At 45.6% G+C, this 15182-nt stretch overlaps 2 protein-coding genes and 1 long non-coding RNA gene across 5 annotated transcripts in view; 2 read left to right on the top strand and 1 right to left on the bottom strand.

Annotated features, from left to right (window-relative positions):
• The window catches only part of IGSF3 (immunoglobulin superfamily member 3), an 89221-nt gene extending 83795 nt beyond the window's left edge, over positions 1-5426 (top strand). For all 3 annotated transcript variants that reach the window (XM_017650326.3, XM_073234463.1, XM_073234462.1), the window contains exons 10-11: positions 29-496; positions 2271-5426. In XM_017650326.3, coding sequence (XP_017505815.2) covers positions 29-496; positions 2271-2521 — 719 coding nt within the window. In that variant the 3' untranslated portion in view covers positions 2522-5426. The remainder of the gene's footprint in view (positions 1-28; positions 497-2270) is intronic.
• A 148-nt stretch (positions 5427-5574) lies between these two features.
• On the bottom strand, positions 5575-13873 carry LOC118972918 (uncharacterized). Its single transcript, XR_005062057.2, has 3 exons — positions 10417-13873; positions 8400-8515; positions 5575-7178 (listed from the first exon to the last, which is right to left on the bottom strand). It is a non-coding gene; the product is annotated as an uncharacterized lncRNA (long non-coding RNA).
• CD58 (CD58 molecule) overlaps positions 9913-15182 on the top strand; it is a 35856-nt gene continuing 30586 nt past the window's right edge. Inside the window, exon 1 of the mRNA XM_017650323.3 lies at positions 9913-10128. Coding sequence (XP_017505812.1) covers positions 10059-10128 — 70 coding nt within the window. The 5' untranslated portion in view covers positions 9913-10058. The remainder of the gene's footprint in view (positions 10129-15182) is intronic.

The raw sequence follows: 15182 nt of genomic DNA, 5'->3' as shown, positions 1-15182 counted from the left end.
TCCATTTTTTGTCCTTTGTCTCCTACAGATGCTGCCCTGCAGGTGGACACAGTGGTCCCCAATGCCACCGTGTCTGAGAAGGCAGCTTTCCAGTTGGACTGTAGCATTGTGTCTCGCTCAAGCCAGGATTCCCGCTTTGCTGTGGCCTGGTATTCCCTGAGGACTAAACCTGGAGGAAACGGAGGCAGCCCTGACCTGGAAGAACAGGAGGAGGACGGGGAGGTGGAGGAGGAAGAGGACCCAACAGAGCGGATGCCCCTGTTGAGCGTGGGCCCAGACGCTGTCTTTGGCCCAGAGGGCGGCCCCTGGGAGGGCAGGCTTCGCTTCCAGAGGCTCTCCCCCTTGCTCTACCGGCTCACAGTGCTGCAGGCAAGCCCCCAAGACACAGGTAACTACTCCTGCCACGTGGAGGAGTGGCTGCTCAGCCCTCAGAAGGAATGGTACCGGCTGACAGAGGAGGAATCAGCTCCCATCGGCATCCGTGTTCTGGATTCAAGTGAGTTTTCCCAGTGTACAGGGGAAGGATGTCACTGTCGATTCCACTGGGCTGGAAATTAAAAACCAGAGCTTGATTATGGGTTAATAAACCATTTTTTTCACTGGTCATGGGCATTTAAGATTTGATATACCAGTTCATATAATTGACCCTTGGTAGCCCATGCAGAAAACAGGAATAGGAATTAAAATATAACATCCATCTACTCTTTATAATAGACTTGATAAACCACCAGAGCCTAGTTCAGTAAGATTTCATTAGGTAAGTGTATTGTTAGCTGTTACTTTGTTACTCTTTAGAATATCAAATCTAGTCTCTCCTTAGTAAATTAGCAAGTGTTTAAGACTCAGAAAACAAGAAAATAAAAGTAAAGGGAAGCCGAGTACATCACTGTCATTCTTTCTTTTTCTCGGAGGGGGGATGTGGGGGTTTCAGTGGAAGTTGCATGGTTAGTTGCCATGAGCAGCTAGAAGGGCAATACTGTTCCAGGGCATCAAGAAAGAGCCTAGCAGCAGCTCTGCTCACCATCAGCCATGCCACAGAATGGTCCAGAACTCAGTTCTCATCATCCTGAGGCATCCTCTGAGTGGAGACTAGAGGAAACACTTGCTGACCTGAATAATTTGTTCTAGCAAGGCACTTTTTGGGTTGGCTTTCTGTCAAAATGTAGAGAATGTATCAGACTGAAAATGGTATCTGATATAGTAGGATTGGCCCATAATGCAGAAATAAAAATTTTGCTGGAAATTGCAACTTTTCAGTCAACACATTTTACAACATTAAGTTTGATGAGTTTTTTAGTTTTATCAGCTGTTTCTTTTAATTACTTCCTGTTTATTCAAAAAATCCTTATGAAATTGAAGTTTTAACAGGTGAGAAGTGGCTATCAGCAAGTTCATATACTTTGAAAAACTAGTAAGTGTAAGTGTACATTTTCTTAATAATACTGATGAGTGACAGCTATGCAGTAGAAAGGAAAGCAGAAAAAACCTGATTCATACTTAACTCCCCTAACAATCTACTGAATACCCCACTGTATGAAAGTACAGGGAACATTTTATCTGAGCCCACAGAGGATGCCCAAATCTATTAAGCTTTATGGACATAGAGATCCTACAGCAGCCTTATTTTACAGAGAAAATGCAGGCTTGCAGAGGCTAGGCTCCTGCCGAGGTCTCATGAGTCATAGAACAGTTCTTGGCTGGATCTGGGGGTTCCATGTCACATGCTCCTCCGTATCCAGGAATAATTAAGACTGTTCCGCAGACACAGATATGCTGTAAACATTTGTAAATGGTCCATAATAGCATTCGTTAATCATGTAAGCATCGTTCCTGGTAAAACTGCTCTCAGGAGCTAGTGGGGAGATAACATGTTACATCCCAGAGGAAGTTTGGAGCACAACTAAGTGCAAAGGGACATGTAAAGTGTAACTAGGGCAGGAGGTTTGGCGTGAAGTGGAGTCGGCTTCTTCGCCATCTGGGTACAGTTCACAATCAACAAACTACCGTTTATTATATGGCTCTCCGAGCAGCAGTACTGGCCTAAGGTGGGAAAGTGGAAGCATCGCTTTGAACTTACAACTGTGAATTGGAGGAGGCGCTGTTGTGAAAGCAACATTACAAGGCCACTATCCCCACCATGAGCGGCAGTGGGGGAGAGACAGGGTGGGTGCGGGAGTCGTCAGGCCACTTCCACTGGGCTGGGTGAGGGCTTCGGGAACACGGCCAGGTCCTCAGCCCTCACTGTCTTGTCTCCCTTGCGGTCCTTTCAGGTTCCACCCTGCAGTCTGTCATCTGCTCCAACGATGCACTCTTCTACTTCATCTTCTTCTACCCTTTCCCCATCTTCGGCATCCTCATCATCACCATCCTGCTGGTGCGCTTCAAGAGCCGGAACTCCAGCAAGAACTCCGACGGGAAGAATGGGGTACCTCTGCTGTGGATCAAGGAACCACACCTCAACTATTCCCCCACTTGCCTGGAGCCCCCTGTGCTCAGTATCCACCCAGGAGCCATAGACTAAGGGGGCCCAAGGGGATGTCGGCCATGGAGGAGCTGAGATGCTCCTTGCTGCCTCTTACTCTGTGATCAGACAGCGGATGGCACCTTAATGGTGGAGTGCTCTTACAGAAAATTGATAGACTTGAGGTGCTCAGAGTCCCCAGATCAATCAGAGACAGACTGCCTCTAGGTGGCAGTCGTGGTTGCTTAGCTGTTTCCAAGCAGATGTCTTTATCCTAAGGAATTAGATTTCTTGTTTTTGCTTTTGGTAATGTAGTGAGTAGCACCAGGTGGCCACATCTACTCACTGGTTTATATAGTATTCGCAAATAGATGTTACAGGGGTTCTTATTCTTTGTAATGGACTCTTTTTTAAATCCCTTTGGTTTACACTTTCTGGATTCCATAATGTTATGGACGAATTTCTCATACATGGAACTGATAACAAAAGGAAGGACATGCTTTATATAATACAAAGGAATCTCTTCCAAGACTTTTTGTTTTGCACACTTGAAAATGATACCCATGGATCAAAATATACCCAAACATTTTTTTACTTTGTTAATAAGACTTGAAAATTATGTGCAGTGTGGGCCCGTTTTGTATCTTATCTTTTCCCACAGCTGGAGTTGTTGGAACCACTTTGTAGTCAAGATGAAAGCATTGAAAATTGCTTCAAAGAACTGTGTATGTACAAGAGAAACCCTGCATATACCCCATTAGGAGTGGATGGTGCCCAACCAGCCTGTCTATCAGGGAAGCAAAAATAGGCTTTATCCTAGCCTTGCCAAAAAATAAGAAAACTTTGGAGAACAAGTCAAAAGCTCCAGAATGCATACACTTTGCAAGCTAAAGTGAGCAGAGGGCTGCTTTTAACAGCCACTGACTTTCAGATTGATCAAAGCCAATGATTAGTAAAGGAAGGGAAAAAGGCTAGCTGTTGAGGCTAGCTGTTGGCTTGATCTGTTCTGCAACTGGTAACTGTGAGCAAGCAGGCTTTTATTTTTAAGGTGCTTTGTCAGATTCTAAGGGACAGTGGCCATTGAGCCTGGAAAGGGGACAGCACCGAGCTGGACTCCTGGGGCCCAAGCAGCCATCATATATACCGTGGGAGGGCACTGGGGCCAGCTGACAGCTAAATTCCTTGATGAGTTGGGACAGTCAGAGGTGGGAGGGGGATTTCCAGAGCCTGACTTTGAAGAGTGGGGAGAAATAACTGCCTCCCAGGAGGTATGAAGACTAGGTTTTTCTTCTTCCTTCCAATTAGATTTTCCTCAAAGATACTGATGTTTTTATTATTCACCATTTTTCTCTCCCTGCATCTCACTGCCAGAAGAATATCTGCCCAGAGGAGGTCCAGACACAGCCTTCATAATCCTTTTGTATTACTGAGTCTCAGCAGAAAGTGATCACATGCTGGTGTAGGTTTTTTACCCTTCTATTTCTTAGCTCTCATTTGTGGTTTTAGGTAATTTGGTTGTTCACTGTTATGACAGCTTTTTATTTGCCCCTTAAAACCTACAAGGGCCAATGTCACTCTGTCATGTTACACTATTGGGCAAAATGCTTGGCTCCCCTGGAGCATCACTGACTGCAAGGGCTTCCTTTTGACCACTCCCTGAAGATGTTCCTATGCCCTGCTTTCCCATGTTTTGCTAGCCAAAAGTGCCATCACCTTTTCCCTACAAACTTGCATCTTGCATCCCAAGGGAGTTCCCCATTTGGAAAACACCACAGATTCTAGAACTAAAATCTAACCAGAGAGACTGCTGTGAAACCCTGTTCTGAGACTGAACAGACTGCAGGGGAAGCTGTGGGATTCCCCGGGCCTGTGGGCACTGACCCTCATCAGGGTCTGGGGCTGTGCAGGTGGCTTGGGTGCTTGGCAAACGCAGTGCTGGGCCATGGCGGAGGAGAAGCAAGGTGACTGCTCAGCTGTTTTCCGACAGGCTTAGTAGACCTGCCTTTTCCTCCAGACACACCAGTACACTCTGATGAGATGGGGTGTAGGCACCGCCACTTAATCCTGCTGGTGCCTAATATGCTCATTGTCATATTATGCTGTGTCAGCGCTTTAAGGTACAGAATCATTCAGTTCAGTGGCGTGGGAAGAAGGCAGTCTTTTGCTCCATTTCTTTATTTCAGGGGTGTGGGCTTTCAGTGGGAAATTGCTGACCCCTCATTTATAGACTGAGTGAGTGAGGGGAGATGACTGACTTTTCCTTTGAATGGAAAGATGCCAGCAGGCTGGCTGGGACTGGGGTGTGAAACTAAGATTTGAGTTTGAATTGGCTCACAGCTGTGAAAAGTACGTGCTGCACGTAATTAAATATGTGAAGCAGTTGGAGGAGATGTAAAAGGAAAAAAACCGAAGCCAGTATTTGAATAATTCTTTTTTCTGTGTATTTCTATTGGGCTTGGGGATACCTTTAAAGGTGTGAGCTTTTCAGCTTTCTGTGAAAATCCCTAGACCTTTGGCCATTTCTAAGGAAATGCGGTGTCAGACGAATGGTAATGGTGCCCCCCAGTGGCTGGGAGACCTCATTGCACAATGCCTACCAGAGCTTGAGTTGGCTGAGACCCGGAGAGGAAAACTGCCAACTACTCTCACTTAGCTACATACCTGATACTGCATTAGTGAAAAAACTACACTGTGCAAGGCCCATTCCAGGAAATGGATGTGACCACACCCTCTTTCACCAGGGTGTTTCTGTAGCAAGTTTTCATATTCTTTTCGAACAATGGTTTCTCTGCGTTAATTCTTGAAGAAAAATAGGTGGGAGAAGAAAACCACCAATGCATGATGTAGAGAGCTGTTGATTTGTTTTTATTTGTTGTTTTTTTTTAAAGGAAAACTATTTGTAAAATGTTGCACTAAAATGTTTTATATACACTTCAGAGACCTGTAGTAAATTATGTTGAAAATATGGCTGTTTACATTTCCTGGAGTTGTGTTGTCCTTCTTTCTCCTCACTTAATCAGATGCCCCTCTCCTCTGTGGAACTGTGCCCTGCAGGCCTGGAGTTCTGCCTGTGGCATTGGCCTGCTTGTCTCAGGGTTCATGAATTGCAGCCTTTATTATCGCACCCCACCTCCCAGGCCAAATGGTGTCCTTGTACAAATGATAAAAATACGTCTTTCTCAAGACACCTTACTGCTGTCTGCTGAAAATGTGTCATAATAAATATACACATCCACTCTGACTCTCACGGTTATGCTGCCCATAAATTTGTGCACACAACACACCTGGATAGGCAAGTTCAGAATGTAGAGCTTATAACTTCTTCCTTTCTTTTTTGGGGGAGGTACTAGGTAGTCATAATGGAGTGAGAGGAGACTAATGGAGAAAGAGAGCAGATGGTCTTGGCCATCAAAGGCCTCTGCAGCAAGGCCCCACCATCTTTCTCCAACTCCGTAATGTTACCCTGACTGAAATATTCAGCAAGCACTTTCCAGGATTAGCTGTGCGTTCCTGTTCAGTGAGGCCACACAGCACTTAGGTCTCTGTTGTCTGCACAGTTCCAATGCTGGGATGTTTTGGAGGAGTTCACCATGTCTGGAAAGTGAGAAGAATGACAGAAAGATTAAAACCATAGCCGGGCCATATGATTCGTCAGAACCTGTCTGTAATCCTGTAAAAATCACAAAAGAATATGCAAAAAGAGCTAGATAGAGGGTAAAAAGCAGAGGGAGGTACTTTCTTCTCTTACTCTACTTGTTAAAATCCAACCTTTCAAAGGCTTTAATATGTGTTTTCCTCTGCTCTGCAGCCCCATTTACTGCATCCTTATCAACTTCTTGCAGCTGCTGGCTTGGCCAGTAGTTGAAATGTAAATCGTTTATCCCATGGGTAACTAGAATGTTTAAGCCCTATTTATTTTTGTCTAATTTTTTTCCAAATACTCTCTCTGCCAGGGAACATTTTTAAAAAGGGAAATAAGAGTATTATGGAGTAAGATCACCCTTCTACACTTTGGGTGCCAGTCTGCCCAGTGTTTATATAAATGAAGTGACTGTACACTCCCTCTACAGGCAGGGACAGTTTTCATGTATGCAGGCTTAGAAGGAGTGTTCTGTTCACTAGATTCTGGGATTCCTAAGCTTCCTGTGGGTACTTTCAAAGTTGGCAGGAACTAGAGCCAGAGTACCAGAGTGATATGCCAGGCAGAGCAGCAGCCCCATGCCACATGAGCAGACTGAATGAGCCCTCCTTTCCTACCTTCTGGTCCACGATTATCTACAGTGGCAAGCAAATAAAACAACCCCTTGACCCTGTTCACAGGATGAAAAATACAGACCTCATTTTGGTGGCAAGTCAGTATATGAATGGGCCATTCTGGCCGACTGCCTAACACGTTGAAGGCTCAGCCTTTCTGAGCCACTTTTGATTCATGAGCTCTGCTAGACCTCGCATAAGTGCTAAAAATAATGCTTGGTGGAAGTGCAACATTTCTCTAAATGAACAAACAGACAGTGCTCATTGGTCACAAGCTCCAGCGAAGGAAGACTTAATGAATCATTCCTCAACCGATGCCTGGAGATAACATCCTGGGAGATACTTCCCAGCCCCAGATGACTGGGCAGTCCTTTCCTCAGCCCTGCTCTTGTGTGGGTTGTCACTTCCTGCTGGCCAGTCCAAACAGCAGCATGGCTGTCCATCCAGAAGTTGCATTCTGCTCCTGTATGAAAGGGTAAGAGTGGCACTTCAGACTTGGCCTTAGCTGTATTCCCAGTTCTGTCCCTTACTGTCCCTGGGCAAGTCATTTACCTTCTCTGAGCCGCAGTTTCCTCATGTAAAAATAGGTACAGCAATAATTAAATTAGTCTACGTAGTGTGCTTAACACAGGGCCTGGCTTGTCAGTCAGCAGTACTGGCACAAGAACATACCCATAGATCAGTGGAACAGAAAAGAGAGCCCAGATATAAACCCAAGCATATATGGTCAATTAATATATGATAAAGGAGCCATGGATATACAATGGGAAACTGGTGTTAGCAAAATTGGACAGCTACATGTAAGAGAATGAAACTGGATTATTGTCTAACCCCATACACAAAAGTAAACTCAAAATGGATCAAAGACCTGAATATAAGTCATGAAACCATAAAACTCTTAGAAGAAAACGCAAAAATCTCTTGAATATAAATTTGAGCAACTTTTTCCTGAATGTATGTCCTCAGGCAAAGGAAACAAAAGCAAAAATGAACAAATGGGACTACATCAAACTAAGTCTTCTGTACAGCAAAGGACATGATCAGTAGGACAAAAAGGTACCCTACAGTATGTGAGAATATATTTGTAAATGACCTATCCGACAAGGGGCTAACATCCAAAATATATAAAGAACTCACACTCCTTAACATCCAAAAAGCAAATAACCCTATTAAAAAATGAGTGGAGGATATGAACAATTCTCCAAAGAAGAAATTCAGATGGCCAACAGGCACATGAAAAGATGCTCCACATCACTAATCATCAGGGAAATGCAAATCAAAACCACAATGAAATATCACCTCACACCAGCTAGGATGGCCAACATCAAAAAGACTAGGAACAACAAATGCTGGTGAGGATGTGGAGAACGAGGGACTCTCCTACACTGCTGGTGGGAATATAAATTAGTTCAACCATTGTGGAAATCAATATGGAGGTCCCTCATAAAACTAAAAATAGAAATACCATTTGACCCAGGAATTCCACTCCTAGGAATTTACCCAAAGGAAACAAGATCTCAGATTCAAAAAGACATATGCACCCCTCTGTTTATCACAGCACTATTTACAATAGCCAAGAAATGGAAGCAGCCTAAGTGTACATCAGTAGATGAATGGATAAAGAAGATGTGGTACATATACACAATGGAATACTATTCAGCCATAAGAAGAAAACAAATCCTACCATTTGCAACAACGTGGATGGAGCTGGGGTTCTGCTCATGGAGGAAGGTTTCTGCTCATGGTAACTAAGTTCCCTCAACTCCCTCAGCTGGGCAGGGGCAATTCTGGTGCTTCTCTCTGAAAGAAAGGGGGCAGACGAGGCTGCTGTGAATTGCTGGTTCTGAGAGTACAGTAATTTGGTTTGGGATCAGATGGACTTGAGGAGAGGGCAAGTCAATCAAGGAAACCAAACACTAAGATGGGGAGTTCCAAGTCCTGCTGCAGCTTAGGTGACAGATTGTGGATAAAATGAGGGTACCTGTGGCCAGGATTCTCACCTGGCCCTGGTTGGCTTGCTCACTGCACACATGTGGGCAATACATTGCTATTGACTCAATATAAGGAACTCTGCCCAGTGCTCTTGGTGACATGGTGGCATGGCTGCAGGGCTGCAGGAGAGCAGAGCAGAGGCTAGAGTGGTGGCAGCACCGGGGACAGAGGCCCAAAGGCCCAAAGGACAGCTGTGTGGGACGACTGTGCAGGCAGAGGGGCCCAGAGGCAGAGACTGGCTTGCTGCATGCAGACTCACTCTGAGTGAACAGGATTTTAGTGACTGACCTGCCACCGTGGAAAAATATGGAAAAATATATAACCCTTTCACCCCAAGAACGTTTTACTGTCATTTTCTTCAGTCACATTGAATCCATAGTGAACTTGCCAGGGGCTGAAACCCATTGGCAAGACACAGATTTATTTGGGCGGCCAGTGAGGGAGTTAATGACGCCTCAATCTGAGGGAAAGTCCACAGTTAAGACGGAGCAAGAGGGTACCAGAAAAGAAACTGAGCTGGGAGAAAGCACAGGCTGGAAATCTCAGTTCCCGGGCAAGGAAGTTGGGGATAGCGGTGAGGATTGAGGAAAAAGTGATACGCCCCTGAATGAGAACAGACAGCGGCGCTTGGTGGGCAGGAGTGCGCTACGCCAGCCAATCCCACACATCCTAGCATTTGTCTAAAATGTCGCGTTTCCTTTTGTTTCAGTGTTTGAGGAAAGTGTTGCTCAAAAGAGGCTGTGTTGTCCAGGGTCCCAACAGCTGAGTAGCCAGCAGGAAACGCAAGCTCCACGCGGCGGCAGCTGCTGCTAGAAAGCGCTGTGGGAATAAAGTCCTTCCGAGCCTTCCCGTCTCAGCAATTCTGTCACCTCTGGGGCCAGCCGAGGGGGCGCAGCTTTCGGGCAGCGACAGCCCTCCACCCCCACTTCCCCACACCCCAGCTACGGAGTTGCTTCCATCACATTCCAAATGCCAAGGAAAAATGGTGTAGGTGAGGGGGGAACGAAGATAAACCTGCTTTTTAAAACGCTAGTCACTCTTACAGGAGAGCTCCCCAGCGCGGGAACTGCGGAAAGACGGGAGGCGAGGGCCCGGGACGCGGAGGGCGTAACCGGGAAGGGCAAGGACGCGAGGGGGCGGGCCTGGCGCGGCGGGCGGGGCGGGGCGGGGCGGCGGGACCCGCCTCCCGCGGGAGGAAGGACGTGCGCCGAGGCGATAACGGGACTGGCCCGGGCGAGGCTGGGCGGGACGCGCTGCGAGGCGGGGCGCGCCCGGTTCTTCGGCACCGAGCGGTTGCTTTGCCGGGGCTGCTGCGCGCCGGGCCTCTGGCGCAGAGGCCGGCCGACGCGTCATGGCTGCGGGGAGAGCCCCAGGGTGGGCCGTCGGGTTCCTCAGCGCGGGCTTCCTGTTGCTCCGGTTCGGTGAGTGGCGGCCGTCCCCAGGACCCCGCGGGGCGGGGCAGCGCCGGGAGGTGTCGGTGGCCTCGGGGCTCCGGGGCCCTGCGACTTGGGCTGCCCGCGGGACCTTGTCAGGGAGGGAGAGTTATCATTTCATCCCCGAGTGCCCTTTGGGTAGGCAGGGAGAAATGGTGACGCCCGAGTCTTGTTTGGCAAGGAAGGGGGACGGGACTCCCGCTCGCTCGCCCTCCCGCGCGTTTCCTCTCTCTGGGGCTCCCTCTTGCCGCCGCCCGCCGTCCCCGCTCTCCTCACCCAGCGTTCTCCGGAAGGGGGTGCCTTCTCTAAGGCGAGAGTGACCGCCGAGTGACATCCTGGCCCCCTGCCCCTCCGCTGGCGCCGAGAACTTGGGCGGACTTCCTCACAGCTTCCGCCGCCTGTGAGCTGGGCAGCGCTGGGGTCGGGGCAGCCGGTCCGACCTCCCCGGAGAAGGGTGCCCCGGCTCAGGAGGCCAGACTTCACCCGCGCGCGCGCGGCTCTTGGCTTTTTCCGCGGGAAGAAGGCGGTGTTTCAGAATCGCCCCACAGCTGGAAGGGGAGCGGGGCGGAGAGAAGTGTCTGAGTGGGCCATGGCCTTGCGGATCCCTAAGTAGTGTAGCTGGTGCTCCTCTACCCGCCCCTAAAAACATGAAGCATCTAACGTATGAGTGTCTAGAGTTGGCGTTCATCCCGTTTACGCTAAAGCTAAATCGTCACATCAGCACCATAAAATAGGTAATTTTGTCTCCATTTTTAGCTCCTCGCTCTCATAAACCCCACCACACCCAAGCCCCTAGTTAAGTCATAGCCAGGCCCCCGGGACATAGTAATAATCTCTTAACTAGTTCTCTTCTCCTTGAGGTTTCCCCATTGCGGCCTCTTTGCCATACTGCCAGGTAAGTCTGCTGTCTCCATTCTGCATTCAGCATTTATTGAGTGCCTATGGACTACATTTATTATATTTTTTATGTATTTATCATACGGACCTCGTTTATGGAGTATGTCAATGGACTACAGCTTAGGAGGGGAGGGTTGAGATAATGCTCAAAAGTACCTATATTGTGAGGCACCAAAGTAAACGTAAAAGAGGCTAAAACATAAAGTGCTATGGGGGTGCTGCAGAGGGAAGAAAGCATTATCTTTTATGCAGTCAGGTATCTTTTGTGAAGCAAAGACTTCATGGAAGGGAGGTATTTGAACCTGGCCTCTGAGGACAGGTGGTATGTGGACATGCCATGATGTGGAAGATTCCATGAGGAGACCAGGTGAGAAAGACAGGGGGCAGAGTGTAAAGTGTAAGCTTGGACGGTGGAGGGATTCATTGTCCCTGGAGTGTCACAGGAGCTAGAAGCCTCATGGTGGAGCCCTGAATGTCCCCTTTGGCAGCTAGGATTCTCTTCTGCAGGCAAAGACAAACTCTTTCTGGGCCTGGCAGAATCAGAACCATGCCCTTTGGAAGAATAATCTGGCAGCAGTTAAGAGGAAGGATTGCAATTGAGAGGAATTAGAGGCAGGGAGGCCAGGGTAGAGACAATCACTGGGCCCAAACAACTGTGAGGATTTCATATGCAGCTGGCTGTGAGAAAGGGGAAGAGACACACAGATTGAATGGATGGGTAACTCTCCTCCAGATGAGCTGACCTCTCTGTGGTCCAGAATGCCCCTTTGGTCCACACTGCCTCTGTCTGTGCTCTCTTTCCCATTGAAAACCCAATTTACCCACCAGCCCTCCCCAGTTTACCCACCAAGGCTCACGTCTTCCTGCAAGATTCTCTGAACAGTCCCCTCATGTGGTCCCTCACACCTAATTCATGTGTTTATTCGCGTTTTTTTCAGCAAGTATGAATAGCACCTTCTTGAATAGGCCTTGCACTAAGGGCAAGACTAAATGATGGCATAGCCCTGCAAAAGGTGAGCCCTTTGGTGGCTGAGCCTGCCTCAGTGCTAAGCTAACACTGATTAGCAGCAGTAGCTCTAGAGTCAGATACCCAGCTTCAGACCCCGGCTCTGCCTCTCATCTGAGTTATAACTTTGATAAATTGGCTAACTTCTGTGTGCCACAGTATCTTTGCTTTTGAAAAGGCACACAAGAGAAAGGATAATAATAGTATCTACTTCATAGAATGATTGTGAATATCAGTCATTCAACAAATACTTAGTGAGTGTCAACTGTGTGTCAGGCATTGCAGAAGAGACTGGGGATGCAACCAGGAACATACTTCCCTGCCTTCATGAAGCTTACATTATAGTGAGGGAGATAGACAATTAGTAAATAAACAAGTAAATATATAGATGTTACATGGTGGTAAAGTAAAATTTGCTAATAGAGTTTAGTGACAGAGAAAAGGGGAGTGAAAGTGGTATTTTTTAATATTTCAAAACTTTGCAAAATTTAAAATCTTTACAATAGTTTGTAAAAATAATATAGTGAACACTTACACATTTCTCAAATCACCAGTTATTAACATTTTATTACATTTGGTTTATTTCTCTGTACACACACACACACACACACACTTACATTTTTTCTTTTTTCTTTTTGTTAAACCTTTTGAGAGTTGCAGATCGTATAACAACACCTTGCCCTAAAATATTTTAACATGTCTTCTAAGAACAATATGTCTCCAATAAGCCACAGAACCATTATCACAGTTAGGAAATAGAGCATTAATATAATACTATTTTCTGATAGAGTCCAGAAGCTAATCCCGGATCATACACTGCTAGTCATAACTCTTTAATCTGCTTTAATCTAAAATTGTTGCCAACTTTTTTTTGTACTTTATGATATCACTGTTTTTGAAGGTTCTGGGTCAGTTGTTTCATAAAATGTCCCTTGATTTGAATTGTCTATTTCCTCATGATTAGATCTGGTTAAAACTTTTCTGGGCAGGAGTTTTTTGTAAGTGTGCTGTCTCCTACTCAGTGCATCTCGTCAGGATTTGTCATCCATTTGTCCTATTATTGGAGATGTTAATTTTTTGGTTAAGGTAAGATCACCGGATTTCTCCATTGTAGAAGCACCATTTTCCGCTTGTAAAGAATGCATGATTTATTACATGACATTTTAAGATTGTATTGAATATCCTCTTCTCTAGTATTTAGCATCCATTTATGATTCTTCCCCCAGTCCATTATCACTAAAATATTTTCTATCCCTATTTTTCTTTATATATTACTGACGTCTGTCAGTAATGAAAAGCTTTTTAATGTTATTGTTTTGGTATTAGTATGGACTCATGGATATTGTTTAAGATGGCATTCCTGTCATTATCCATTCTGGTACTTAGTAATCCCAAACTTGGCAAGCGGAAACCCCTGCAAGCTTCAGTGTCCTCTTGCCATGTTTCCATTGGTTTTTGAGCATTTCCTTACTTTCTGGCACAGAAAGATGTTCTGGACTCATTTTGTGCCTTTCCTGCTTCAGGTTAGATTCCGTTGTTCCTTTTGGTAGACCATAGTATTTAGAAACCAGGATCTAGGTGTGCACAAGGCTGCTGGAGTGATGGCTTCTAAGCCCTGCCAGTTTTCAGAGCTAGGAAATAGAGTTTTCCCAGAGTCATGAGCTTATCCTGTTACTGCTGTGGCTAACCTGACAATGTGGTTCTTTCTTCCCTCCCATCTTTCCATACTTATATCTCCCTTCTCCACAGCAAGAACTGTATTCTTGGTAACATCAGTATGTTTTTCTAATCTACATTAAACACAAAAAGTTTCATAATTGCAATACCAATACCACCACCAAGCACAGACTTTACTAAATACAGTTCAAGATTTCTTTGCAGTTCTTTTTATTCTTTTTTTATTCTTCCATTTATCCCACTGAATATGTATAGGATTCTGTATAGTAACAGATTAATTCTTTTTTTTCTCTGTGTGGTTATCAATTTGATATATAGCTGCATTAATTTGTTTCTGTTCAGTGTTAGGGTTTTCCCCCTTGATTTCTTTTTTATGTATGTAAAATATTAACATGGTTTAATCAAAACTATTTAAAAAGATATGCTGGAGAAACCCTATTCCCACTCTACCCCTTACCCATAACAAATATTACCAGTTTCTGTTTTATCTTTCTTGATTCTTTTTACAGATATAAATAGATCACACAACAATAGCAACATACACTATGTAGTCTTTGTGACTTTTTTTTGTCTTTTATCCATATGTCTGGATAATCATTCCATATGAATTCATAGAAATCATCCTCATTCTTTTTTCCAAGTACATAGTACTGTATGGAGGGCAGATGTATGATATCTCATTCAACCATTCTCTAATATTTAGTATTAGATATTGTGTAGTGAGGGGATTGTCTCTTTAAAGGGGTGACAGTTGAGCAAAGCCTTAAGGAAGTGAAGGGGCAGGCCAGGTGATTGACTGGGGGAGTAATAAGTATTCCAGGCAGTGGGGAGGGCCACAGAAGCCCTGAGACTGGTTGCAAGCATTTAAAGAACTTGAAGGAGGTAGTTGTATGGGAAGTAGCAGAAGATAGAGTTGTAAAAGTAGTCAGGGCTATCCTAGGGATAAAGTTTCAGGACCCTTTTGAAGACTGACTTTACTCCCAGTGAAATGGGAAGTTTTGGAGGGTTTTGAACAGGAGTGCAATTATGATGACTGGAATGTTTAAATGAATTATTCTGGCTGCTGGGGGGAGAATATTTTGTATAGTGCGACAAAGGAGAAGCAGAGAGACTAGTACAGAGTCTGCAGGAACGATGCAGGTAAGAAATGAGTGGATGAGAAGGGAACTGGCGGGGGAGGAGGTGAGAAGTGGGAGGTACAGGGATGTGTTTTGAAGGCAGAGCTAAGCAGGATTTGGCGTCGGATTTCATTAGTGGGAAAACATGGAGGAAGGCCTAGGTAGTGCTGGGTTCAAAAAAAGAAACTGTTGGACCAGCTCTTTTTAGCAGAGCCTGCCTTTTTCTGCTGCTGTTGACCTTTTATAGATCCTATATCTTGCCAACTATCTTCCCTAACTAGATTTTGATTTCCTAAATCAAAACAGGAACCAATTCATATACTACTTAAAAAGTTCTTCCATTG

The sequence above is a fragment of the Manis javanica genome, chromosome 4, assembly GCF_040802235.1.
Source record: "Manis javanica isolate MJ-LG chromosome 4, MJ_LKY, whole genome shotgun sequence".
In the NCBI taxonomy this organism is placed as follows: Eukaryota; Metazoa; Chordata; class Mammalia; order Pholidota; family Manidae; genus Manis; species Manis javanica.
The sequence above is the reverse complement of the archived record's forward strand: the minus strand, read 5'-3'. Positions and strand labels throughout refer to the sequence as shown.